The 27190-nt window shown below is 37.7% G+C and overlaps 1 protein-coding gene across 1 annotated transcript in view; it reads right to left on the reverse strand.

The window, feature by feature from the left end:
* tafa3a (TAFA chemokine like family member 3a) overlaps positions 1-27190 on the reverse strand; it is a 72842-nt gene that overhangs the window by 23763 nt on the left and 21889 nt on the right. The window contains 1 exon segment of the mRNA XM_056750763.1: positions 4287-4399. Coding sequence (XP_056606741.1) covers positions 4287-4398 — 112 coding nt within the window. The 5' untranslated portion in view covers position 4399.

The raw sequence follows: 27190 nt of genomic DNA on the forward strand, positions 1-27190 counted from the left end.
ATAAATAAAAATTGTACAATCCGAGGCAGACAAATGAAACAATTATTACTCGCATAACATTCATAAATGCAACAATAAGAAAGTATGGCTGAGCTCGGTCTATTTATTCACATTTCCATCGATTGATCTATTATTCAATCTCTCTGTTTTAATCTATAGTTTATGTTTCACCGCATCTTTAAACATAACACCATGTCTTTACCCTAATATGCTGTGAAATCTGTGCCACATTTATAAGTCCCGTAGGAAAAAGCGACCTGTCCTGCAGACACCATAATGTCACAGGCCCAATGTTCAGATGTCTCTTTCTCTCTCTGTTACAGACTATCGCTACAGTGTGCACCGAGGCATAGACTTTTTCCCTTGTAGACATAAAAACTCACTCTAGGCTGAAATTCAGAAGTCAATTCAGCCCACATGTAAGTGAATATGGAAATATCCCATAACAGCTGAATTTAACTGAAAACCGACAGCAAGAAACCTCACATAAATCACAAACCCACAGTGGACCGAAAAAGTGTTTTAACATTAGAGACACAATTCAATGAATGCAAAGTGAACAAATGATTGGGGACATTTTCTCAATCTCTGTCTGTCTGCCCCCCTGTCTGTCTTCTTGTCAGTCTGCGTGCTATTCTATATATCTGTCGGTCTTCTTGTCTGTCTGTGTGTGCCATTATATCTGTCTGCCTGCCTGTCTGTCTTTCTTTCCTTCTGTCTGTTGGTCTGTCTTTTAATCTGTCCGTCTATCTATGGGTCTAAGCAGCTATCTATCTGTCTCTGTCTGCCTTTTTTTCTTTCTTTCTTTCTTTCCGTCTTTCTTTGATTCTTTTTTCTTTTCTTCTGTCTGTCGGTTTGTCTGTCTGTCTGCCTTTCTCTCTTTCTTTCTTTCTTTCTTTCTTTCTGTCTGTCTGCTTGTCTGTCTGTCTGTCTGTCTGTCTGTCTGTCTGTATGTAAATCTGCACGTCTATCTATGGGTCTAAGAAGCTATCTGTCTGTCTGTCTGTCTGTCTGTCTGTATGCCTGTCTGTCTGTCTATCTGCCTGTCTTTCTGTCTGTCTGTCTGTCTGTTTGTCTGTCTGTAAATCTGTCCGTCTATCTATGGGTCTAAGTATCTGTCTGTCTTTCTTTCTTTCTTTCTTTCTTTCTTTTCTTCTGTCTGTCTGTCTGTCTGTCTGTCTGTCTGCCTGTCAATGTTTCCCCCCTTATCTATGGGTTTAAGTAGCTATCTATCTGCCTGTTTGTCTGTCTGCCTTTCTTTCATTCTTTCTTTCTTTCTTTCTTTCCTTCTGTCAGTCTGTTTCTCTTTCTGTCTGTCTGTCTGTCTGTCTGTCCACCTATCTGTGGGTCTAAGTATCTATCTATCTATCTATCTATCTATCTACCTGTCTGTCTGTCTGTCTGTCTGTCTGCGGGTCTAAGTATATGTCTGTCTGTCTGTCTGCTTGTATCTTTCTGTTTGTCTGGCTGTCTATCTGTCCATCTATCTATGGGTATAAGTAGGCTAGCTATCTATGTCTGTCTCACTAGGATTCTATTTACATTATCTCTCTGTCTGTCTGTCTGTCTATCTGCCTGCCTTCCTGACTGTATGTCAGCCTGCCGTCAATATCTTTGGATCAAAGCATCTAATTTGTCTGCCTGCCTACGTATCTATCTGTCCTTCTGTCTATCTATATGTCTGCCTGTCTATGTGTCTGTCTACGTATCTATCCATTTCTATCCATCCATTTATCTGTCTGTTTGCCTGTCTGTCTATCCATTAAGCTGTTAATCTTTCTGATTTCTCTCAATTGTTTAAATGACTGTTTGTGTTCATAATTTGTTGTCAACAAGCAGGACATTCTTCTAACACCACAGCAGCTTCCTCGCTACCTTTTTAACCTGCTCAGTGTATCACTTGGAGACAAGAGACCAGCTGTCAGATGAGATCTGATAATCAGCTCCTGCGATGTGGTTTTCACGGCTCCTTTATTCCACCCTGCATTGCTGAATCGCTCCCTGCAGCTACTGACTAACAAATCACAAAATGCTTGATTGCTGTTTATTAATATGAAGACGCTTCTATTTATGGAAAAGAGGGGATAAAAATTACGTCCAATCAACAAGGGATGATCCCGCGAGAAAGTACAGAGAGATTTAACGTTGTATCAGGCTGATACATTGGTCTCTTAAGGATCAAAGCGTAGGAAAAGAAAACCACAAATCAGAAGTGTGTTTCCTAGAAAACGAAAGAGGGTAAATGGAGAGAAAATGTAAAGTCTTCTACTCTACAGTAGTACTTTCACGGCTCCTTCTGAGTTCAAGAGGAGATCTCGTCAATGTCCCAACTTGAGACAAAAACAAAGAGATCTCATTAAAATTCTTTCAAGACCAAGTGATGTTGGTCATGTTTTAACACTTAACTCTTACCATGTAAAAATATTAAGTGTCAGTGAATAACTCCTTAATAAATTGCTCAGAACATTTCTCTTACATAGCTCATGGGACATTTAATGACACTGACAGCTTTGTTCAATTAAATATCAACTTCATCTCAGATGTTTCTCCTAATAAAAATAGAAACAAATAAGACAGTTAAAATACACTAAGTACTGTATGAAGATGTTAAATGAATGTAGATTGAAGAGGTAAAATAATCTAGATTTGGGTAAATTTTGAGTTCCAATTGAGATCTTCAATAATATTGACTTTTGATGCAGAGATTGTTGAAATCTCATCCTAAACTCCAACAGCGACATTTGTTCGATTTTAGGCTCTTTTCTCAGATCTCATATCTGACACATAGGAGACTTCTGTAAAACTTTCCATTTGCTCTCCTAATCTCACTGATGTCTATGAAATGTATTGAGTTATTTAAGATATCACAGATTTTTTTCCGCGTCTTTCTTTCAAGAAATAAACTCAGAATGAAACTGCATTTGCGCTTTGCATTTGTTTTTCTTTCTCTGTCTTCTCTCTTTCTCCCAACCATTCCATGTCTCATTCTCTTCCTCATGACTAGCTAATGAGTGTTGGCTGTTTCGTTGCCCCCCTGCTGTTATTAGGTTGATCCGCCCATGCACTCTGAGTGTGCTGGGTATCTAACGCAGCAGGCGGTCCCCACTTCTCTTTAACATCGGGGCTAAAGAGGTTTGTTTACCGGGTAACACCTTGGTCTGACCTCCCAGAGCCACTGGGAGTAACTGTGATTAGTTCTGCGCTCGCCTGAAGCCGTGTGACCTGCATCAGGTGGAAAGCCGCTCTCTCTCTCCCTCACCACGGGCCCAGCAATCGGGGGGCTATTCCTGTAATCAATCACCCTTTCTGCCTCCGACATACCGCTAGTACACACCCGCGGGGAGAAAGGATGGAGGGCTCCTTACTTGTTGCTATCTTTGTCGCCGTGCCCAAGAAAGCGGCACGATTTTATTTAGCGCAGGCCTTTGGCTCGATAACAGGAGATTAATTGTCGCTGCTGCTTTCCATCGCCCCCACTGGGTCTTTGTGGCTTTCAGAACGCAGAAAGGGGTAGACGCAGCCTCACCGGGATGCAGCCGAGAGCTTGCGTGTATGTGTTGTTTGGTAAGCCTCGGGTTGGGTTGCTCAAACATTATTTTCCCTCTTCGGCTCGCGAAACGCCACTGTTTGCCACTCGGCCCCTGTGGACGGTTCTCATTATTGCAATGTGTATTCATATCTTCCACCTTTCACTCTAGGTTTTATTTCGCTTTTGCTTTTTCTCTCTTTCGCTTTCCGATGAGATTTCTGTGACAAGCTTGACACCTTCCCCTTTGGCATCCCTGCGGGCCGGAAGTGAGGGTCCAATGACCCAACGCAGCCCTCCCCCATCAGGACAGGATCCGACTTTACACTATCAATATTCATTCAGCCTTTAACTAATAATGAATGTTTTATGTTTCTCCTTTTTTTTTTATCAAAAGCATTTCATTATCTAACATAGCTTGAGAGATATCTGGCTATGATTTACTACCCACAGGATAAAAACACAGAGAAATCGAATATCCTAGACAGCAATGAGATTTTTCTCAGAAACCAGGCATCTCACATGCATCTCCTGTACAGTTTTTGCAACAACAGACCAAGCTGATATTTTAAAGAAACATATTTTGACAATGAACGGTGCAAGGTTGTCTGAGAAAAAAAATATTAAGCAAAAAAGAGACTTCAGAGTTTGGAGGTCAGGCTGACTCAAATCTAAAAACAGCACGAAATTGAACAATCTCTCAGTTTCCTCTAACACCCGCCACTAAACACTACTGTGTGTGAGTTTACTTGTGACTTACCAATATGACTGCGGTGTGTTGAGGCCAGACTCAGCTGACCCCATAGAGACAGCAGACAGATGCCCAACAGCAGCAACCTCCTGCCCACACACTGCAGTTCCCTTTCCCGCATCCTACAAACACACACAACACATTAAAACATTAGTATACACGTTAGAATAGAATTTATTAAACCATTTTTAGGAGATTTCCTTTTAAACAGTCCTTGAAAATAAACGCATGAACATACATATATATAATAATTAGTCATTAAAAATGAAAATGCTTATTTAATAGCTTCTATAAGGTAGGCGGAGATTTGAAATTTTGTAACTTTTCAACCTACAAGTTGGAATTTTGAAACATCTCCTCCGGGGTAAAAGATTCAAATTCTTATGTAAGATGTGAGTAGCATCAACAACAAGTTTTGTTTGCTTGCCTTAATCAGCTAAGATAAGACTTAATGACCTGCGACAAAGCATATTCTGTAAACACATCGTTTATCTTCAATACCCCAGTGAAGACTAAAACATGTTTTTTGTTTTGGTACCATTTTTGTACAAGATTGTAATACTATGGTACAGTAAAAAATACTATAGTATTGTTTGGTTACATGAGGAAATGGGTTAAAATGGGCTGGACTTCATTTCAGATGGAAATCAAATTAAATATCAGCTTAAATATTATTTTTTAAAAATAGTTTTACATTGTCTACTAAACTTAAATTGGAAATGAATTAAACGTATATGTCAATCTAAAAGTAAACAAATAAAAAATGACAGAAGCACATATAAATAAAAAATAGAAATCAACTGAAAATATGAATAAAAATACAACAAAACTGAAAACAAAACTAAAATAACTATTTATATTTTATATAGCATTTTAAATGTTATTAAAGCATTCAAATACATTGAGATGTTTTTAAATGTATCGGAAGCATGCACTGATGCTTACAGTGCAATATACCATAAATAACAAAAAAAGTAAACATAGAGTAAAAAATGTATCTGCGCCCCGTTTTCCTATCAAAAGTAGATGCATTAAAATGTCCAAACCAAACATGGCATTTGATTTTGAAACACCGTTAATCAGTTAATAAGACGACTACTGCAAATGACCGCAAATCTGCAAGATGTGCCATCGTTCGGTACGCAGCAGGAAGGAGTTTCACAAAGCCATTAATTTTCTCAAATATCATCCATCCTTCAAACGTGTTAGCGAGTGACACAATCTCCTTCTTTCACAGTGGTTCATTCATGTCTGGAAAACACACCAATCTTGATATACTATCAGAGGCTGACGGTCAGCAATTCCCGTTGTGTCTTTGAGGGATCCGGGGAGAACATAACACACGAAAGCAATCAGACAACTCATTGCATCGAAAAGCCAAGCGTGTGCTCAACTCATCTGGAGGGGGAAGGTGAGGGGAGGATTTGTTAACAGCAATATCACAGCCATCTTTTCAAGTCTTTCGCCAAGCATCCATCTTTAAATTACAGTAAAGACGGGCTTCACGCGAGGGCCGTGAGCCTGTTTGTTTGGCAGGCATATGTTCAGCTGTAACGTAGAGTCTGGAAATGTCCTTTATTCCACAACACTAAAACAAAAATAATAATTTCTTCTTACGTTTATTATACAAAACCTGTATATGACTCTCTCATCTGCAGAACACGAAAAAGATATTGCGAGAAATGGCTCATCAAAGTCGATGGGGTCCAATGTTACCATCATTCTTCAGGTAAAAACAGCAATTGTGATTGCTTAGTACATGTCCAAAAGTGCAGTTTTAAACAATTAAATTAGACAATTTTTCGTGTACACATTGTCAACAAAAGGCTGACATCAGCTCAGCTTGTTTCTTTAAAGCATCTTTGCTCAACACAGCCTTTTACTGCTCGCTCTCTCGCTCTCATTCCACCCCATAAGCACAATTAGCCTCTCTGCCCGCAATAACCACACAAAGCCAGAGGGGTTCACCAGCTTATGAGGTCGTTGACAAGTAACTGTAGTTGCGTTATTGAAAAAACACACACACTGTAAATAGCTGATGTCGCCCTCCGCGCACCCAATGGGCTTGTGCGTATCGATTATGAAGAGACACGGGTAAATAGGAGCCAAAGAGGTCAGAATGCTTCTTTTTAACAAACCCGGCAGTGAAACAGAGCGTGTCCGAGTGGGCATGTTTCTGTTTAGGGACAGTACAAACCTTCAACGGTGTCATTTTTGACATGTTAGAAGGCAAACAATGTAGACTTTGACAAGGCCTCATTGTCGGCCAATCATATCTTTTGCTGCGAAGCACATGACCTGATTAATATCAGAATACTGATTAAGTATATGTGTCTGGTGAGTCCTCACGTAATTGAACTGTCAGTGTGGTCCATTCATCAAACTCAAAACGGAAGGTCAAGTCTGGCCTGTTGCATTGTGGGATATTGTTTTACATGCAGCGTGCTCTACATAATGCACATTTGAGAAAGACCAGTTTGCAAGATGTCAACACTGGTCCAGATGCACTAACGTTGAATTGTTTTATATTTTCTATTATTATAGATGTTATATATACAGCCATTCCAAATGCTCATTTAATCCGCTTTTTTTGATGTATTGTGGTCATTCCAGTCCGGTGTCTGTTCAATTTGAACAAAATCAAACCTTAGGAGAGACAAATAAAAAAATCTTCATGAAAATCGAGGTTATAACATAAAAAAATAAAATTTGGTTCTATTCCTAAATACATATACAAACAGCTCTTTCATGTTAGTTAGATTTTTTTTTCTGCAAATAAATGCAAAGAGAAACAATACTTTTATTTAAATGTTGCGAGAAATATTTTTAGTAGTTTACAGATTGAAACAAAAACGATAACCTAAATACATACGTACCTATAAATAGTAAACTTAGAAAAACGTAATTCTTTTCGCAGCTGCATATAGTTAAATCTTTAAGATATGTTTTTAACATTTTGATTCGGTTCTAAATGTTCTGTTGGTTGCATTCTTTTCAAAACATTTCTGAAATAGGAATATGTAAAAATCTGAAATATGAAGTTTTTCTGGACCAGCATTGGACCAACATTATTTTGTTGATATCAATATTAATATATAATATTATTATGTCTTCCAAAGTGGTCTATTGGTCATTATGCTATCAGTCCATACATACAAAAACAGAATAGAATAAGAGAAACACAGAGAAGTTGAATTGAAATAAATTAAAATAACCACAGTTTCATGTTTGACGTTGTCCTGATTAAATTATTGTTAATTTAGCAAACACATACAAAAGTATGGTAATTTAGTTACCATTTGATGCCATTCAAATGTAGTATCACATAAAATCTTTTATGAAAAATTCATGTTTAGTACAGTGTTGTGCTACAATGCTAAATCTGGCGATCACCTTGACATACTGAAACTCGGCAAACTCTGCACACTGTACAAAGTACTGAACCGAATACACTGCTGATGTTGCAAGAACGAAGTTAGACTGCTATTTAAAACGTATACTCTTTGTGACAGCAGCTACCAAAACAACCCACAATTTTTTGCAACTTAGTAGACAGCATGTAACCGGGAGACAGTTTGACAATTTTTAAAAACACATAAACCAGGAGCAAAGAACAAGTTACTTCCTACCAAGACTTGACTTCTGACTGCAACATGTCACAGGAAAACGATCTGTGGCTTTACAATAGTAAAATTGAATTTTATTTAACTAATAAATATCATGGTTAAACTGAGGTTATACTGTAGTGAGAGTAGTTACTATGGTAAAAGTATATAGTTAAACCACATTAAATTCTTGTGAGGGGTCTTTATCTCTGAAAAAGTTAAAGCCATAAAAAAGGCCTTTTAAGACATTCAGGCTCTATCAGAACAGAGCAATTGGCAAACCACAAAGTAAGAGAGAAGAGTAGCTCTCCTCCACCTGTTTTCCCATAAAAGAATGAATTGCTTTCAAAATCGAGCAATCCAGCCCACCACGACTGGCTAATTAGTCCCATTGGAACGCCCCTCGCGCAGATGGCAAGATGTCTGACATATTTATTTTGGTCCTTCTCTCCTTTCTCCAGTTCTCTCGCTCACCCACTCCGTACAAACGGAGGCGGTAAATGCATCGACTCTCACAGATGAACATGAGCTCTCCGGGCTCGCTTGACCTTCCTGCATGGATGTAAGTGCGCTAATATGTTAGGACAAGAGACAGAGACGCCCAGGTACGTGCACGTCTCCCAATGGGGATCGAAACAACCGCGTCTGCCAGCACGCACGAAGATTCAGAACATCTGCTGGGTGAAGTGGGGAATCAAAGATGGAGGAGATTTGAGTGGATAGAGAACGAGAGGGGAGAGATACGCGTGCCTCAGGCGCGGTTACGGGTCCACAGCATCACTGATGGGCCTTGACAAGTGAGAACCAGGAGGGGAAACAGAAGCTTGTGCGCTAACTTTGTTCCCCTCACGGACTTCTGAGGATTTTGTCTACGAAACAACTTCGTTAGAGTGCTTCTACAATTGACTCGATGTGACTTTGTTGAATCCAAAAAAATTAAGAGACAACATATGGTGAACGAGCATAAGAGAACACTTTGAATGACACTGTCAAACACGTCAAAGCAACGCTTTGGATCAATCTCACTGATGACTTCTGATCCTGCCAATATTTCACCTTTAGAACGATGAATCATGTCCAGATTTTTATAGCGTTTTGTAAACTCAATGGCAACATAAGGACATATCTAAGCAGGGGGGTTTAATCCTAGTACAATAAGGCAAACCTCTGTGGAGAATTTTGAAAATATAAATTAGTTTGATAAATCTTTAAAAAATATAAAACACATCATATATACCTATGTATATATATATAAGAGACCAGAAAAAAATCAGTTTTTATAGGTGTGTTCAAGTAAAATGGTCATTTTAGTTCAATTCTGTGATCTACTGACAATATTCCTACCAAATTTCAAATAAAGATATTGTTTCTAATGCATTTATTGCATGTAGAAACAGGTCGAAATAACCGAAGAGATGCTCTGTATTTTTTCAGACCTCAAATACTGCAAAGAAAACAAGTTTATATTCACTTTTAAGCAATACAGCAGGGGTATTTGTATTTAGTAATAATACATTTATTCATAAAGAATTGTTTTGTTTGATAACCTTGAAGCTTGATTATATTGACATTCAACAGACACTGGACTGAAATGGCCACAATACATCTAGAAATGATGGTTAATTGGTTAAATGCTTTTTTTCTACGGCTGCAGAGTTCAAATATCATGAATTATGATGTTTTTTTACTTGAAATGCATAGACTGCTTAACATTTCATATAGTTGCTATAGTTACCGCTTCAGACAATGGTTGTTTGCTGGCATATATTTAGCACCAGAGGATAACACACCAACTTGTCTCTTACTTTTGTGGTCACTTATACCTCTGAAAACAGAGTTGAAATGCAATATGTAAGAATTGGTGGTCATGATCCAAATACATTCCATAAATGCATTTGTGCAATATAGGACAACAAAATGAATGTTATCTTGTGTTTTACGCATATAACTAGATGGACAGAAAATATTGGCTAAAAGTTAAGTAAAAGTTAAGAAGCTTTACTAACAGGCATGCACAGTTTGAATAGGCGGAAATTAACTATTTGTTTTAGTCTAAGAAGTGATAATGCTGTACAGTCACAGAAAGAGAATTCTGCATTATAAGCACCCTAAATAAAACCTTTTTAGATAACAATATCGAGGGGGAAGACCAGTCAAAGTCTTGCATATTCAATCTGTTAAATAAGTCAACACCTCACTGATTCCATACATTTCAACGAGTCAACAACACAGAGGGGTGTCCTCATCCGGTTTGTCCTGGTGGTCTTTCCACTTTGCTGCACAGCGGAAAGCCTTCACAAATATTCCTGTACACTTCTTTCCAGCTGAATGATTCTGCAACAACAATCTCTCTACTGTAAACCTTTTCTTAGTCTCCCTGTAAACGTCTGTTGGAAAGTCTGGATGCTATTAAAGAGTGCGTGAGATGCAAGAAGGTGATTTTACTGCTGTTGGCACACAGAAGTGAAACGAAAGACATGTTTGTATCTGTCGAGTCTCACCTCGTCTCCATGAGCCAGTCCAAGACCATTTCATTTGATTAGAGAGTTTTCTACATGTTTGTACACACACACACACACACACATCACGCTCTGCTTCTCTCGTCTCTGTGAGCATGTCTGACTCATGCCCTTGTGATTTCCACTGAGAGACAGAGGTCAAAGGTTAAGAAGTGCAACAGCACACTACTGAAAAGAGGATATGAGAAAAATATGTCAAATTTGATGTTCGGTCAGAGAAGCTTATGTTTTAGGTAAAAAGACACTTAATGAACTAAAAACATAATCCTGATTTATTTTTGGTATATTATTTGGTATAATTTAAACTATTATTTCAAATTTAGTTAAAAAAAAATTGTCAGGAATAAAACCCTTTGATTTTGTGTTCCATCTTAATTTTGTTTTATCTTATCTTTAATCTTTCCATTTAAATGCTGCGAAAAATGACACATGCTACTTATAAAGCAAAATAATGGACTTCTCTTCCGCCTGTAAAAATAAAGCTTTTTCAATAATGCTAGCATTGTGCCCATATTAGAGATCTAGCTTTTTTTACAAATAAGTAACACAAAACAACCTGAAGTTCGAAAGAGTACATTTCACAATAAGACTTGTGCCAGCAACAATCTTGAGTCTTGAGACATGTTTTGCCGTCCCAAAATCCTACCGAACAACTGTAGGCCTATGTACCAAAACTACGTACTGAACCATGAAATTTGTGTTCCGTTATCTCTTTCAAGTTGGCCTACCAATGGCTTAAAGTTGTCTCTCAGATAAGAGGAAATATTTTGTAGCTCGTCCAGCATTTGCGTTAGCAGTGCAGGTCATGAGCTCGATTTACACAGACTGATTTAATGTGTAGTCTGAATGCGCTTGCAAAATGCATAAATTGCATTTCAACAATGAAAACACAAACATCACCTTTTAAACCTACGAGCATCGTTTAGTTCATCTGCGAGCCAGAAGTCTGTATCGCCCACAAGTGAAGTGAATTTTAAACATCCAGGTCCATCAGCATGCTATCCTGACTGCTTTTAACTGCGTCTTTGATCTCAAACATTTGGCTTCCCAGTTTGCCTGTTTCCAAACTACCGGCATTTTTCATCAAAGCCAGACCGCTTTCTTCCACCGAACAAGATTTCACTCGAGCAGATGATTGCTAAATGCTAATGCTAAAGCACAAGGGGGATCTGACAAATTGAATGCATTGAAGGCCAGAGGAGCTTTAATGCGATCAAAGGCATGCCGAGTGGATCTCCAGGCTTTCCCCTGCACTGCCTGCTCGACTGACATTGTGTCTTCCTGAGTACAAAATTACGCTTCTGTTTTTGTCAGTCATAAGACAAATATCCCTCCTCCTCACTGCAGACCTGCGAGTCTCAAAGCTCTAATACAGATAACAGAAGCCACAAATTGGCATCAGCTAGAGTCACAAATTGAAATAAGTACCTGCTCAGAAGTAGTAAACTCTGGATTAAGAGTAAATTTTAATCAACTCAACAGTGTTTAAAGTGCTTTGGTATATTTGTAATAAATTGTATTCCGTATTTATTCCCTTCATAAAATTATCCAACTTATTTGGTTTAGTAAAATCATAAGAACCACAAATTTACCATGGTGTCAATGTAACATGAGCTGTCACGATAAACCGACGATCAAAATCACGTGATTTTTGCGCAGCTTTTCAGTGAAGTACTGGAAAATGCTGCAGGAGCTGAAAGCCACAGGGCGCTCTCGTGCAGGAACTCCAAATACGCAATGCAGAAGAAGACGTAAGCACGTTCTAGGATCTAGAAAATACCTATGGACATCTTTTTCTCACCGAAGCCTCATCAGGTATTTTATGATAATAAAATATATTTATAATGATAATGGATATAATAAGCGACTCAAACTCACACTGCTTTTAGATCGAGCAGCATTTCCTACTGGTCCCAGAGCCGTGCTTCATCGACAAGCTACACATTTAAGAAAACATCCACACATTGTAAATCGCAGCTAGCTCGATTTCAATAGGATTTAGTGGTACCAAAGTAAATTATCGTGCAGCCCTAGTAGTAACCACAGATAAATCACAGTATTTGCAGTTAAACTGTGGTCAAACAAATTGAAATAATTTCACCAAAAAACATGGTTGCTTTACTTTTACTATGGTAAAAAATTCCATAAAACGATAAAATAATTAATTTAAACATATAAATTAAACATAGCACTTTAATAAATACTGTTAATATAAGCTTAAATGTTTAGTTAAATCTGTCAGAGAGCAAAGAGCATATTGTCATGTTTCAAAAAATGTGTGTCGTGTTTGTAAAAGCCGCAGAAAAGAAGATCAAATCAAAAACTCGAACAACAAGTGTTTTCACTGTCTGTTACCATCAGACCATTACAGTATGTTCTTCACTGAAGTGCTTCACACCGGACCACCATAAAACTCATATGGACACAGCAGTGTTTGTTTGTATCGGAGAAGTGCTTGAACAGCTTGATCTCTTGTGATCTTCACCCTACGACCGAGCGTTTGATCGATAATTGTGTTTTTCTGTCTGGAATGTTGCTCATGTCATCTGTACAGATAACAACAGTAACTCTGTTCTGTACACCGCAGAATGATGCAATAAATGATACGTTTGAAACATCCTCTGCTTCCCACAGCCAATTTACAGCCTACTGCTGTCTACCTGTTTGCTATTTGTGTCTTAACTATTCACAGCGGAAACACAACATGATGCTACATTAGGCCGTGTTCAGACTTGACTTCCCTTTTGAAGCTGCTAGCGTCTGTTTTACATTATGATCCTTTTTTAAACGCCAGAGTCTGCCTCTTTTTCTGCAGCCTAGAGCGTCTTTTGAGGTTGGAAGAAGTCAAACTTTTCGGCCTACGTCAAGCTCCTTTTTCACAGCTGACCAATGACAGAGACCTGTCGTTTCTGTGACAACGTGTGAGGAACGTGATTGGTCAAGAAGGCTAAAGCTAAAAAAAAATGAAGCTGGCCGAAACGCCTGTTGGAGCATAGTTTTGTAATAATGTAAGGTTAACTTGAACTTTCAACAACTTCTTATTGCATTTCTAGCGAGAAATTAGTATCGCAGTTTACAAATACATGATTAGTTATTGCGAAGACGCTCTCTGTTTATAATGTTTTTGAAATGCAGATTTTATATTTATCTATGTAAGGCTAACATATTTACATTTAAAGCCAAATAAACTTTTGTGGGGACGTTCAACACAAAATTTTAAATAATTGTTTTTATTATTTTTTAATTACTTATTTTTATGAAGATTTTTATTATTAATAATAGTTATATTCATTTTTGAAGACAAAAACACATTAAAAGCATTTAAAGACATTACAATTTATTGCTGAAAGCTAGAATGACAAAGGTTTGCCTAATTGAAGAATTGGCCATTTTTGGTGTTATATTTCCCATCGGTCACCTTGGTCTCTAGAGATCAGTCGACCGATGCTATTAACTAGAGTTTTATTACGCACTAACCTTTTAGTAAGTAAACAAATGATTCAAATTAACGGCTTGACAGCAGGAGAACAGAAGCTCGAGGAACAAAAGAGAGAAACATGAACGACCAACACCAGCAGAGATGCACAAAAAGACCCAGCGACTGCTTTGACTCTGTTAATAGGCCTGTTTACAGCAGTCGCTGTGAAGGTCTGCAGAGAAAGAATGCTGATCTAGGATCAGAAGTGATTCTCTATGCATTAGTCTTAGTCAGCAAACAAAGAGAAGACGACACGTCTCTGGAACAGCGGTGCCCGGTGAACCACCTCCTTGCATTATTCACAGAGCAGGCAGACAGGTTCGGCTGCTCCATTTGCTGCCCTGCTGTCAGAAAGCAGTACGCATGAAGTCTTACATTACTGACCAACACGCCACGCAAAGGGAAACAAAAAAATAGGAGGGAGTCTAAAGCGGCATTGTTCGTATCATTGTGCCATGGAGAAAAAAATGCCGGTCTGGAATCTGATCTGAAGCTAAAGTGAAGAATGATGTCATAAAAATCCTTGATCTGTGTTGGCGAATTTTGGAGACTTAACGTTTTTTTATGTTCTTTAAACTAAATAAATAAATGAAAAACACATTGACATTATTCTATTATAGACATCAACAGTTTACTGGGAATGGATTTTATTTTTATGGTTTCTTGTTGTTTACTGACCCAAGATTGTGAGAACCAAAAGTAGATTCTAACTTTTTTGGCCTGTTTATCCTTAAATGTATAGTTCACGTCATTGAATTTCTGTTGTTATTCACACTCATGCTGTTAAGATCCTTGTCTGACTCTTTCTTCTGTGGAACACAAAAGAAGATATTTTGAGAAATGTCTGAGTGGTTTCGTGTCTATACTGGTATAATGGTAATCAATCCAGTGTTGTTAACTTACCAACGTTTTTCTAAATATCTTCTTTTGTTTTGCAGAAGAAAGTGAAACAAGTTTGAAGTGACATAAGTAAACGTTGATTTTTAAAACATTTTGGGTAAACTATATCTTTAAAAATATCAATTATAGTGTCCGCAAAGACTAAATGTGCATTTAGAACAAAACAAAAAATGTGTGCCAATAAAGATCAAGGATTTTTATGACATCATTCTGCACTTTAGATTCAAGTCAGATTTTGTCAAATAAACAATATTGGCTATTGAAATATTCCATCAACACATTATACAAATCTGTGCATTTCAATGCACCTCAGTGGGTCTTTAAAGAAAATGTGAGTATTATATTCTTATGGAAATCTTACTGCCACTTAAACAGTACTAGTCAGAGTTTCCTCTTTTATACCTCAGGCAACGAGTTTTCAGAGAAGCATCAACTTTGTCTCGTTGGTTCTCCTTCCGATTCTTGGAAGAAATAAAAACAGACACAAATGCTAACATAAGAGTGCTATGAGATTAAAGCAAAGCCCAGATCATTCGAGACTTTTATCTATAAAAAAAAAATTGATTGTCAGGCCATTGCTGTGCTGTGCGGTTACACATGTGTTCTGTATTTTTAGTGTGTTGCTAGGCGGCTTGGGTATTTTGGGCGGTCTCTAGAGGTTGCTTACTGGTCCAAATCACAAGATGAGGACCACACGGATCATTTCAAAAAGTCATTTTAACATCTGTCGTCAAGAAGCTGCATGATTTGAAGTATATCATCATGTCCACAGCACAAACTGTTGTAAAGGTTTTGGACGGCTACCACCACTAGTTTGCAGTGCGCCAAAAAAATACTCGCATCGTGTCACATGCTAAGCATCAGGCTGGCACGACATATTTGCTTGTTTGCCAAATGTGAAATTTCGTTCGAGCGCAGGCTAATAAAACGGCTACGGCTCTTACCCTCGTGAGATGCCGCTGACATTAATTATATATGTAATTGAGTTCTCTCGCATGTTTGGACAAGCTAATTCTCAGAGCAATTTCCAGCCTTTATTCCTTTATTTCAGTTGTTAGCGTTCCGCGGTCCTGAATTCTTTAAAATCATTACGCGGCAGGAGTATTCACGAGCTGCTCCCGGTGCATACAGATCAGCTCACAGAAGCAAACGTCTCAGCCAGGAATGAACCCCGATGTAACCCGGAGGACACAGAATCGCACGGCATGCAAATCTTTTACGATCGGTTTATTCAGGTGCACAAAAAAAGCGACAAAATCTAAAAAGAGCTTTTAAGGAATGTGTGTGTGCATGTGATTCTCTGGGTTTTTTAAAGATGATGAGAGAGGGAGAAAGTCTGTTTGGAATACAAACAGCTTCTCTTTTAGGGCCCTTTTTGGCTCTTGTTATACAGCGCCACTGTTTTACTTTCAAATCTGTGATAATACACGTATACAACATTATTTATTTTGACTATACATTTGTTGCTGTAAATTCAAACTCCCCCGCAGTATTATCGAAAAAAGCGACTGGACATCATCATTAAGCTTGTAGTAAAGCATGCTACGTTCGTGTTTCATGAGACACGAAATCTTTTGCTGTTATCTCTCCAGTATAGCATAAATCAAAAACATATCACTAAAGTTCTAATTCATATTTCAATCATACGGCGAAACAGCATACAAGGAAACTGCATCAATACATAAAAATGAGGAGGGGCTAGTTGTCACATTATAGCAGATAAACATTGAAAACAAATCCAAGTGATTCATTCTGTCCTGGTCCATTCATCACTGTACTGTGTAGTTCCTTTTAACTGTAAAAACAAGCGTTTAATGCACTTCAAAATGCTAATACTTCTTTGAACAAATGTATTCTTTTTAAATATCAAAGAACTACTCAGGGAATCTGCTGTCGGCAAGCCATCTGCATGAGTTTGTGCTTGCTTATGTGTGAAATGAACAGAGAAAAGAGCTGGGGGGAGAGGAGGGGGAACACTGTTCTCGACGCCTGTGAATAGAGGCTTTTGACATCGCATTAAACAGACATAATTGCCATTTAACCCCTTTCGGGTCGCCCGGGGCAGGGCTCTGCCTCCACAATCACGGTTGCAGAGCGTGAGTTTGAGGGCGTAGCCCAGGGGCCGCCCAGGTGAGGGCAAAATGTCAATTTATTTGTTTATACACACTCTTGTCTTCTCGTTATTTCTCTGCATGTCAGTCCTATTTTTGTCTTTTTTTAGCTCTCTCTGTTCACCTTTTCAACTTTTGGGAATGACGACGTATAAAATGCATGAAACGGTTACCTATAAAACAAAACCATAATTCAAAATGGAGCCTATTGGATAAACAAAAAAACACATTATTTCAGAAGCAGACAAAAGACAAACATTATAGGTGTTAATGTGAAACTAATGAAAAATGACAAAATGGCTAACCTCATCCGTGCTAACCTCTATCCTGTTTTATAGGTCCTATCAAAACCAGACAGCAAATTACAAATTTTACAACATCAAAAAGAGTTTTAATCTCAATTTTCAACTTTCAAGAACACCGTCCTCTACAGACTTCTATAGTAAGTGCATTACTGCATGCATTACGTGCAGTATTTTCTAACACACTGACAAATCCAATTTTTAACCCAGAATATTCATTAAACATGGTGTTGAAAAATGTTTCTGCAAACAGTGCTGTAGCTGTTTTTCACTGCATATATTATCTCTCTGAAGCAATATTCCACGCGGATTTATTTCTAGTGATGTTTTTACTGCACATACTCATACTACACATCTTAGGTCTTGCCTAAGATATATCAATTGCAAAGTCATTCAGGAAAACCCATCAACCAAACCCACCGTTAAGAAAACGTGCAGTTTTGCAAAGCGTTTTGCATGTGTTAACCAAAATGTGGATTTAGGCGATGTCACAAGACAGTATCTACAGCAACCCAAAGGATCTCCTGCGTGAGCGACCCTGCACGTCTTCATCAACTGAGCCTTATTATGACAATACATGTAAGTACCACTGCTAGAAAAATACTTCAGATGATACACTATTTGCACCAAATTTGAAATACTGAAGAACTATCACAGTACAGACGTTAAACACTTGCTTTTATTATGCAGTGTAGTCGGAGTGTGAGTGTCACATGCAAGTGTGTGTGAAAAACTCAAAACATTCAGGATGCGTCTACATTCAGGATGCGTCTAGAGATTTAGTCTTCTTTTTTCTCTGAAAAACTAAAGGAATAGTTCACCTTAAATGTCATTTCTAACCTGTATGAACACAAAATATGATAGTTTGAACAATTCTGGTAACAGAAAACCATTGTTCCTCCATTGACTCCATTTTTCAAAATACAATAGAAGTCAATGGGGACCAAAGGTCTTTTGGGAACCAACATTTTTCAAAATATCTTCATTTGAGTTTTGCAGAAGAAAGAAAACTACACGGGTTTAAAATGACAACAGGGTGAGTAAATTATAACATAATTTTCATCAATTCCTTCAAATTTATTTTTCCTATACCGTATAGTTTTAAGCATAAACTGACCTATTTATTTATTTTTATTTATTTCAAAAATCAAGACTTCCTACTTGCTTCCCAAGTAAATGAATCTTGATTTAGAACTTTGATTATGCGCTTGCCAAATGCTTAGCTCTGTGTCCAGCATGTTTGTTGGTGGCTATAAACCTCCATTACTCCAGGGGGCGATAGAGATACTTTCAAAATATCACTTTTTTTCACTATAGCTGACTACAATCATGGCCGTTTCTCAATCCTAAGAACGCAAAGAACGGACTTGTGTTTTAGTGGAGACCGGTCTTGCAATGCAGCCTTGGAACTTGGATGGACGCGCCGCAGTGACTTCTGGGACGTCAAGCCGATTCCGTACGTGCGTAAGGCTGCATTCGATGCATCCTTGATATCGAGAACACACCTGAGTACTATCATGCGTTCTGTGTTCTTGTGTTCTTGAGTATTGGAACGGACTTTGGCAGTTTATGATGACGGGGACACAAGAAACGGCCCATGTCTAAAAGCAAGTTCTTTAGACCGTTGCTTTGCCATGACCTGAGAGAAAACTGACTTTAGAAGACGTTTCGATCTGAATTGCGTTTTGACACTTTTACACCGTACGCACTTGCGTGTGATTCCGATCACCCTTTCGATTTCCACCACATGTTTTTCATGAAACGTTGCAGCCAAATATTTACTTGAATAAATGCTGAAAGGCCTCTCAGTACAGGCATAAAATCTAAAAATGTTTTCTGAAAATCCATAAATATAATTGGCTCTCTACAGGTTTATTTCCACAGGGCTTATCTGATTTTACATTTAATGTGAAAACGATAAGCCCTTCCATCCACCAGATAAAGTAAATGAATTTCATTGAATGCCTGAATCAAAAGCTCAAAATAGCACAACATCATTCATATTGACAAAGTGAAACCTAGTTAAGATCCATAATTCCCGATAGGTAGTGCCTAGATTAAAACCCGTCGACGAAACAAAATATGAATAAACAAATGTGCGTTAAAATCAACATTTCATTTTTATTTATGTATGAATGAAACTAAATCTTAAATGATTTAGTCTCCATTTGAATAAATTCACATAACTGCCTGTACCTCAAGGATTTCTCTGTGTGTCATGCAGAGACATTGATAGAGCGACATAGCTGTGTCTATAATGCAATAACAGCAGGCAAATGTTATTTGTGTAACATGGCTCTATGTTATTCATGGCTCAATTTTTAAATGTCATTTGGTGAGATAAGCTCATAGCAAACTTCAGAATAAAAAAGACTAGTCATGCTTATGTATATATATTGCATCTATATAACGGGTAAACAGATAATAAAGTGCCAAGGGTTCTCAAAGTTCACATTTAAAATCCAGATCTGAATTCGCAACAACGTAAAATCTGGTACAATTGTTATTACAAAACTTGTTTTTAAGAAACATGCTTTTAACTTTAAATAACAAATCATATTTATACACTGCAAAAAAAAATTCTTGTTTTATAATACAGATATCTAAACATTATTAAATCATGAAAAATGTACTTGACAAGAAAAGTGACCTGAGATATTTAGAAGTTTTGTTTGAAAGAATTAGGGAAGTTTAAGTTTAAAACAGGGGGGAAACCTGCAAATGGGGAAAGACAATTAAACTTGAAATAATTAATTCAAGGTTAGTTTTGCATGAATTTTTGCTAGTTTTGATGATAAAGTTCACAAGTTTTATCAAGTTTTATTTAACAAGTTTTATCAAATTCATGGTACTCTGTCATAAAGCATTGAATTAAAACATTTTATTTATGATGCCGCACCAGGGCCGGCCCATGGCATAGGCGACATAGGCTGTTGCCTAGGGCGCAAAATGACCAGAGGGGCGCAAGACGAGATTGACCTGTCATGATTCCACCTCTTCTTGTTAGGTAATTCTAGGTCTTGAGGTGGAATCATACAGGATCCTTTGTTTCTCTAGTCTGCTTCATTGTTCCTACCCTCCTGTCTCCTAGTTTGTGTTAATTAGTTGATCCCTGGCACCTGTCCCCTCTTGATTTGCCCCCCTTTATAACATCCTCGTGTTCATTGTCTTGTGCTGGTTCATTGTACGTCTTACCTCGTGTGTTCAATGTTTTCCAGTTTCCTAAGCTTAATGCTTGTTCCTCGTTCCCGGTGTTCTCTGTTTCTAGTAAGTTTTAGTTAAGTGTTTGTTTCAAGTGTTTGTTTTGTAGTTTATTTAGTTCTTGTTCTTTTGTTTAAATATATTATCTGGATCTGTTTTTCCCCCTCGTGGGTTTTTGTTTTGTTCCTGTTTTTTGTTATATATATAATAAATATCCTTTGTTTAACCCGTACCACCGCCTTTGTGTCTGCCTGCAATTGAGTTTCTCTCACTGTCATCCGTGGCACAGTGGTGGGATTGGGGATTCGTCACAACAGAGACCCAAGTTATTATTATTAAATTTGGCTTTTGATATTTTTGTTTATTTATTTTGTACAGTAAGGGCGCAATCTTAAATCTTGGCTAGGGCGCCAACAGAGGCTGGGCCGGCCTTGTGCCGCACAAACATCCGTCCGGGCCACAAACTATGAGCATATTTGAAGTCAGTAGCAGAGACAGAATTATTCCAGATTTGATAGATGCTATAAATTTACATTATAACATTCCAAAAGACAAGAACTTGACACCGGTCACTCAAAAGACTACGCTTAGTTAGACACAAAGGTATCTTGTGTCTAAGTACAACACAAAAGTTGACTATACCTACAACACACGGTGTTTCATGAAACTTACAAGGTCAACAATTATGGCCATTTTCAATAACCTGGCTACTAAGACTATGTATGTGGCAAAAACTCACTGACTAAACAATACATGTCCCCTCAGGAGTAAACACTATGAAAGGTGTGGCACCCAGACCCGTACCGCTCATATTAGTAATATCAAGTGCTAAAAAGAATAATAACATTTTCATAGCCTGCGGGTAAAGCTTTGTGTTTTTGTCCATTAAGAAAAAAGCTCAGCATGGAAAACAAATGCCAACTTCGTATGTGTGTGTGCGCGTGTTGACAGAGATGTATAGTTTTTGGCAGCTTTTCTTGATTTATGGCAGCATTATTTCATTCAGTTGCAAGACGGCATGAACCTACTGGACATCTTTATCCATTATATCCTTTCAAATTGTATTCACATCTACCTTATCACCATATGAAAGCAGAGACCGGAAAGAAACAGCCTGCGGTTTTCATTACTGTATTGTGGCCGGGTTAAGAGATAAGCTGAAAGAAACAGTTCCGTGTCTGACCAACTGTTTCTCATTTCCTGATGGCAACAAACGTAAAGCGTATTAGCATGCGGTTATTAGAATGTATCAGCCGTAACATCTCACGCTTTGGAATTGAGGCAGAAACATTATGTAGCTGCGTACAGCAGCAAAATTCCCAGCCTGCTCTGGATGCTTTTTCCATTCGAGAAACGCATCTGCAAACAACAGGGGAAACTGACGGATCAAATAAACAAAAGACTGCTGCAAATTTAGCAGGCTCCCGCCGTGAATGCGTTGCGCGCCATGGGTTCATTTTTAGCATAATTAGTATCTCTCCTCTTTTTTTGAGTGCTGTTGTTCTGATAAAAATCTGCACTGATTTGCAATTTCACGCCACCAAATTATTAACAGCTGTCAGATATTAAAAAAGGAAGCTCGATTTGAACGCCACAATATATAACCCTGCACATTGCGATCTGCATCTGAAGTATGGAGGCGTGACCGCCTGCACATTTAATGGAACTCAGAGTCCAAAGTGAAACTTTTTGAATTGTTTTGGATTCAGTAAATGTGGAATGACTTGCTTACTATGTACACAAAACCACACCACAGCATACCAGCAGTGCTGAGAGATTCACACATTTCGGCTCTCTATCGCCATCTCTGTTCGAAACACAGAATTGCAGGTTAATGTACATGTCCAGTTAATTTTACTTTTATAGCACTTTTTTCAATGAGCATTGCTTCCAACTAGCTGTACTAAGAAAAGAGATTGTATGTTGAAAACACAGAATAAAAATATGACTTTAAGGTAACATGATGCGAGTTGAACTTAAATTACTGTTCCTGCGAAATCATACCCGACAGCTCAAATTATAAACCATCATTTTCGGTAAAACCTTGCATATTGGAATGAAAGGTAAGGATGCAGTTTTGAACACTCTGCTTGTTTGTTTATTTATCTGTTTATTTATATATTGTTTAATTCCTGAAAGCCTTCCCACTACCTATTCTCTTGTGCAATTACTAATGTTCAATAAATCACATTTATTGCCGCTGTAAACATATATAATTACAGTATTTCATGTATACTCTTTCTCGGCATGTTTTATGTTGTAGTAATATCAGAATTCACTTTTTTACCAAATTTTGGATGTGCAACCTACAGTAGACAAAGAATATTATAATAATAGGAAATTAAATATGAATATGTATTGTGGTAATTCAAATGAATAAATGCAAGAAACAATGTCAAGCTGGGATGAATATGGTAAGAGACAATAGGCGCTGGGATACATTATAAATAGATTAAAAAAAATCTGAATCCAAATGTTTTTACTAAACAAAAATTACTCATTGAGCAAACATTTAAAAATGTACCCCAAGAACTGTCTCGTACCCTAACCAGATTCACAATGTTAAGCTTATAAACATGATTTATAATTTGAGCTGTCAAGATCACTTACTTACGCAAAAATACGTACTTAACGTAAACTGCAATGTTATGTTTCAGAGATGGCGACATAGAGGCAAAAGTTAGGAGAGGCAAAATCGTACAATTAAAACTGAAGATTGTACAAAACATTTGTTGCTGAAGGATGAGTGGATTGCATCCCTGATCGACAACACTTGACAATTTAAGCTTTGTGACAGCCGTGTATCTCCAGCATAACCAGTTCTCCACACGGTTTATCTGTGCACAAATCCAACAACACAAACCTGTGATACAATGAATCTCTCCAGACAAAGAAAGAAATGCTCCCTCGGCTCTGCTTATTTATCCCAACCCCTGAAGTTCCTCTGGTACAATAATCGGCCGCACAATGTTCACACTGCAGGCACCTATGAAAGCCTTTAGCACGTTGAGATGTTTCTTCAGGGCAAGAATGCCCAGAGCACCTCTCATTAGTTTGAAAAGAGAAACTCTTTATTTGCAGGGAAACAAATCTTTAACACCGCAGTTAGTCTATGATCTGTCAGCTTTCAGATTTGAACTGAAAGCGAGCTGAATGTTAACCAGCAGCAGTGTTGGGTGTAACTAGTTACTAAGTAATAAGTTACTGTAATGTTATAACTTTCCCCTTGAAACTAAGGGATTACTCAGATTTTATTTTGACTCCCCTACCTCTGATTGGTTTGTTCATATAGGAAGCTGCTTTGTGGTTTGTCCCTATCCCTAAAGCCCGCCCCCACACCTTATCCTAGCCCTAATATTCGTAGGGAAAAACAGGGGAGTCATAATCTCACGGGGAGTCAGATTTTGATACGACACCGACACGACGCAAGCAGCCCGAGCATCTGTTCTCTAATCCAGAAGACCCCGTCCCTATTTTTATTATCAGTCGCTTTGGCTCTATCTGTCTGCGAGAGGAACGTGGAATTTCTGATTATGAAAAGGCAATTCATTAGCGGCTGATGCCTGGGCAGAAGGTCGGAGAATGGAGGATGTCACGACGGCGCGATCTGTATTCGTACGCCACAAAGGGAAGGTTATATCCTTTGACAAGAAAGGTACGAACAACATCGTGGCGTTGTCGTGGCTTTAGTCAGTGCTGTGAAAGAGACCCAACCCGCGATAGACACGGAGGTGAGATAGCTTGATCTGCAGATGCCTCTGCTTTTGGAAGAGTAAGCAGTTTTTGTTCAACCACGGAGAACGGGAAGCAAGACAGGCTCTCAAACGGATCAAACCCACAGGGAAGAAACCACCATCTCAACAAAAGCACACTGTCATCCTACAGCTCCATTTTTACATCTTATGAAATGCTTTAGCAGGTCTACCGTGAGAATACAAGAAAGATTTAACTTGAAAAGATCTTAAAAGCTTGAGTCAAAAGCTACAGTTATCAAAGTTAAGTCAGAAAGTCACACATTGATGAATGCGGTCGATTATAAATCTTCGTTCTCAACGACACTAAGCGGGGTGTCTCTGGAATGGAGCCCATATGACGGATGTTCAGAGCAACAATATATATTTTCAATATTCAGACTGATTTTGCTTGCAATATAACATTAAAGTATAATTCACCCCCTAAAAAATTGTGTCATCATTTATTCACCCTCATGTTGTTCAAAACCTATAAATGACTGTTTCTTCTGTAGAAGATATTTTGAGAAATGTGTTGGTAGTTTTGTGTCCATACAATGGAAGTCAATGGGGCCAATGTTGTTTGGTTACCGATGTTCTTCAAAATATCTTCTTTTCTCTTCTGGAGAAAAAACATCAAAAAGAAAGTTATAATTTGATAATACATCAGCTTGAATAAATGATAAAAACTTTTCATTTCTGGGTGAACTATACTTTCAAGGATTGTACACTACTTGATCTAAATAAGGCAGTAAAACATATTTTTTTAAAACACCTAAAACTATCTTTGTCCAGTCTGCATAAAATAACTACACAAAATAAAGTACAAGGCCGTTCCTTGGCTACTAAAGTGAGTGAAATTAATAAAAAAGTTTGCCAAAAATGTGTCAAACGAACACATGTACATACAGTTCATATACCCGTGTCTCTGTGCGTGTGTGTTTGTGTGCATGCGTGGTACATACAGTTCATATAGTATATGTGTGTGTGTGTGTGTGTGTGTGTGTGTGTGTGTGGTAAAAACTGTACAGTTCAATTCTTTGGGATCATTAAGGAACACATATTTAATATAATATAATACAATATGATGTTTATTCAATATAAAATTGCTAAAATGGTTTGGGATAGGGTATAGAATATATATACAGTATAAAAGTATGTCATTATGTGTATGCAAAGTTCCCATAAAACACAAAAAAACAACATGTGCGTGTGGGTGTATATATACAGTATGTCTTCAGAGAGAGATTGATGAATCTCATAAACATGTACATATGGACTTCAAAGTCCGCGCTTAGCTCAGTAAACTAAAGCTGTTGAACAGGCGCTTGTACGCTTCTATAAACAGAAGACATTTGATGGTAAATCTGGTGTTGTGTGCAACAAGCATTTCCAGTTCCCAACCAACACAGACACGTCCCCATCAAACTTTGTTTAGGAATCCTTATTTTTAGTTTTCACTACCCGGTGGCTTCAATGCTCATCCGTCCCTTAAGACAGTGCAGGAGGAAAATAAAACAGAGGCTCGGAGGAATAAACACAGCACTCTGCAATCTGATTGCGCACCATTAAGATCGGAACAAATCCCTTAAAACATAAGATAAACGACTTAGTAAACAAAATAAAATAAACAAATGTTACTCTGAGACTAAGCGACTGACTTTTGTGTAGGTAACTGTATTTTTAGATCAGGTGATCGGGACGCAACATCTCAGTTGTTTCAGATTCTGACACTGCCTGCTGAGTATGTCCAAAAATACCCCGTTTCTCCCCTCAGTATGACGGCTGGTGTTAATTAAACAGAAGTTAAATTAAAACTATGGTTTGCACTGTTAATTTCATTTTGCAAGTGGTGATTCAACGGCACTTTTGTGCATCTGCCACCACACACATCCACTTTATAATGGTCTCACAAATGATCAAATTCATCAGCTGTGTATTGGAGATTGACATTTTTACTTAAAAAGGAAAATTTACTTTCAATTACATGTTCTGTTCATGTTCATTGAATTGTTAACATTACGAGACAAAGAAAGACATTTCTATGTCTAACACATCTTTATTTTCTGGCTTTAGTAGTGTGGAACAAACTCAATACCTTTGATTCGTCACTCAAATATGTTTTATTAAATGTAGATATACCCACAGAAAAATATTAGGAGACCAACCCAAACTTTCATTTAATCTTCATTTCTAGATGTATTGTGGTCATTCCAGACATGTGTTTGTCCACAAAATCCAACCTCAGGAGTGACATAAAGTCATCCGACAGCAATGTGAAAGACTGACATCATGACAAAACACACGAAAACTGTGATAAAAATCCAGGTTATCGCATAAAAAAGAATTTCTGAACTTTCCTAAATACCTGTAGAAATATTATTGTTGTATTGATTAAAATTGAATATGAACTTGTTTCATTGCAGTACTTGAGGTCTGAAAAAAACAGACCACCTTTCCAGTTATTGACCTGTTTCTCCAGTTTAAATTTTCTTCAAATAAATAGAATTTTTTTTTGGGGGGGGGGATTGTTAATAGTTCACAGAAAGATACATAAACGATCATTTTACCTAAACACATACCTATAAATAGTAAATTCAGGAAAACAGAAAAAAAAATTGTTTCCGTTGTATATTGTCTTTCCGCAATGTATTGATACAGTATATCTGTGTTCTGTTGAATAAAATAAACAGTACACACCTGTGAAAAAGAGAAAAACATAAATAAATGAATGAAAGTCACTCAATGGCACAAAATTGACTTTTCCTCCCTTTCTGACGACTTCGTTTTTATCTCGGCGTCAGCTGTCATAAGCACACACGCTCCTCTATTACACCTCTCAAAGCTGTCAAATCCCGCAATATGAATATTTCAAAGATCAGTGACAAGCTGGCTATTAAATCAAATAACAACCTTCACGAAAATACACACTGTATGATTTCAGTGCAAAGAGAACTCACTCAAAATCCACCCCAAATTACACAAAATAACAAACGCTGCGGAGACAAAAATGTGGATAGGTCAATTAAGGGAAAGGGAAAGTAGTGGCTGCTAACAGAGTTATCA

This window comes from Triplophysa dalaica, chromosome 6 (assembly GCF_015846415.1).
Source record: "Triplophysa dalaica isolate WHDGS20190420 chromosome 6, ASM1584641v1, whole genome shotgun sequence".
NCBI lineage: Eukaryota > Metazoa > Chordata > Actinopteri > Cypriniformes > Nemacheilidae > Triplophysa > Triplophysa dalaica.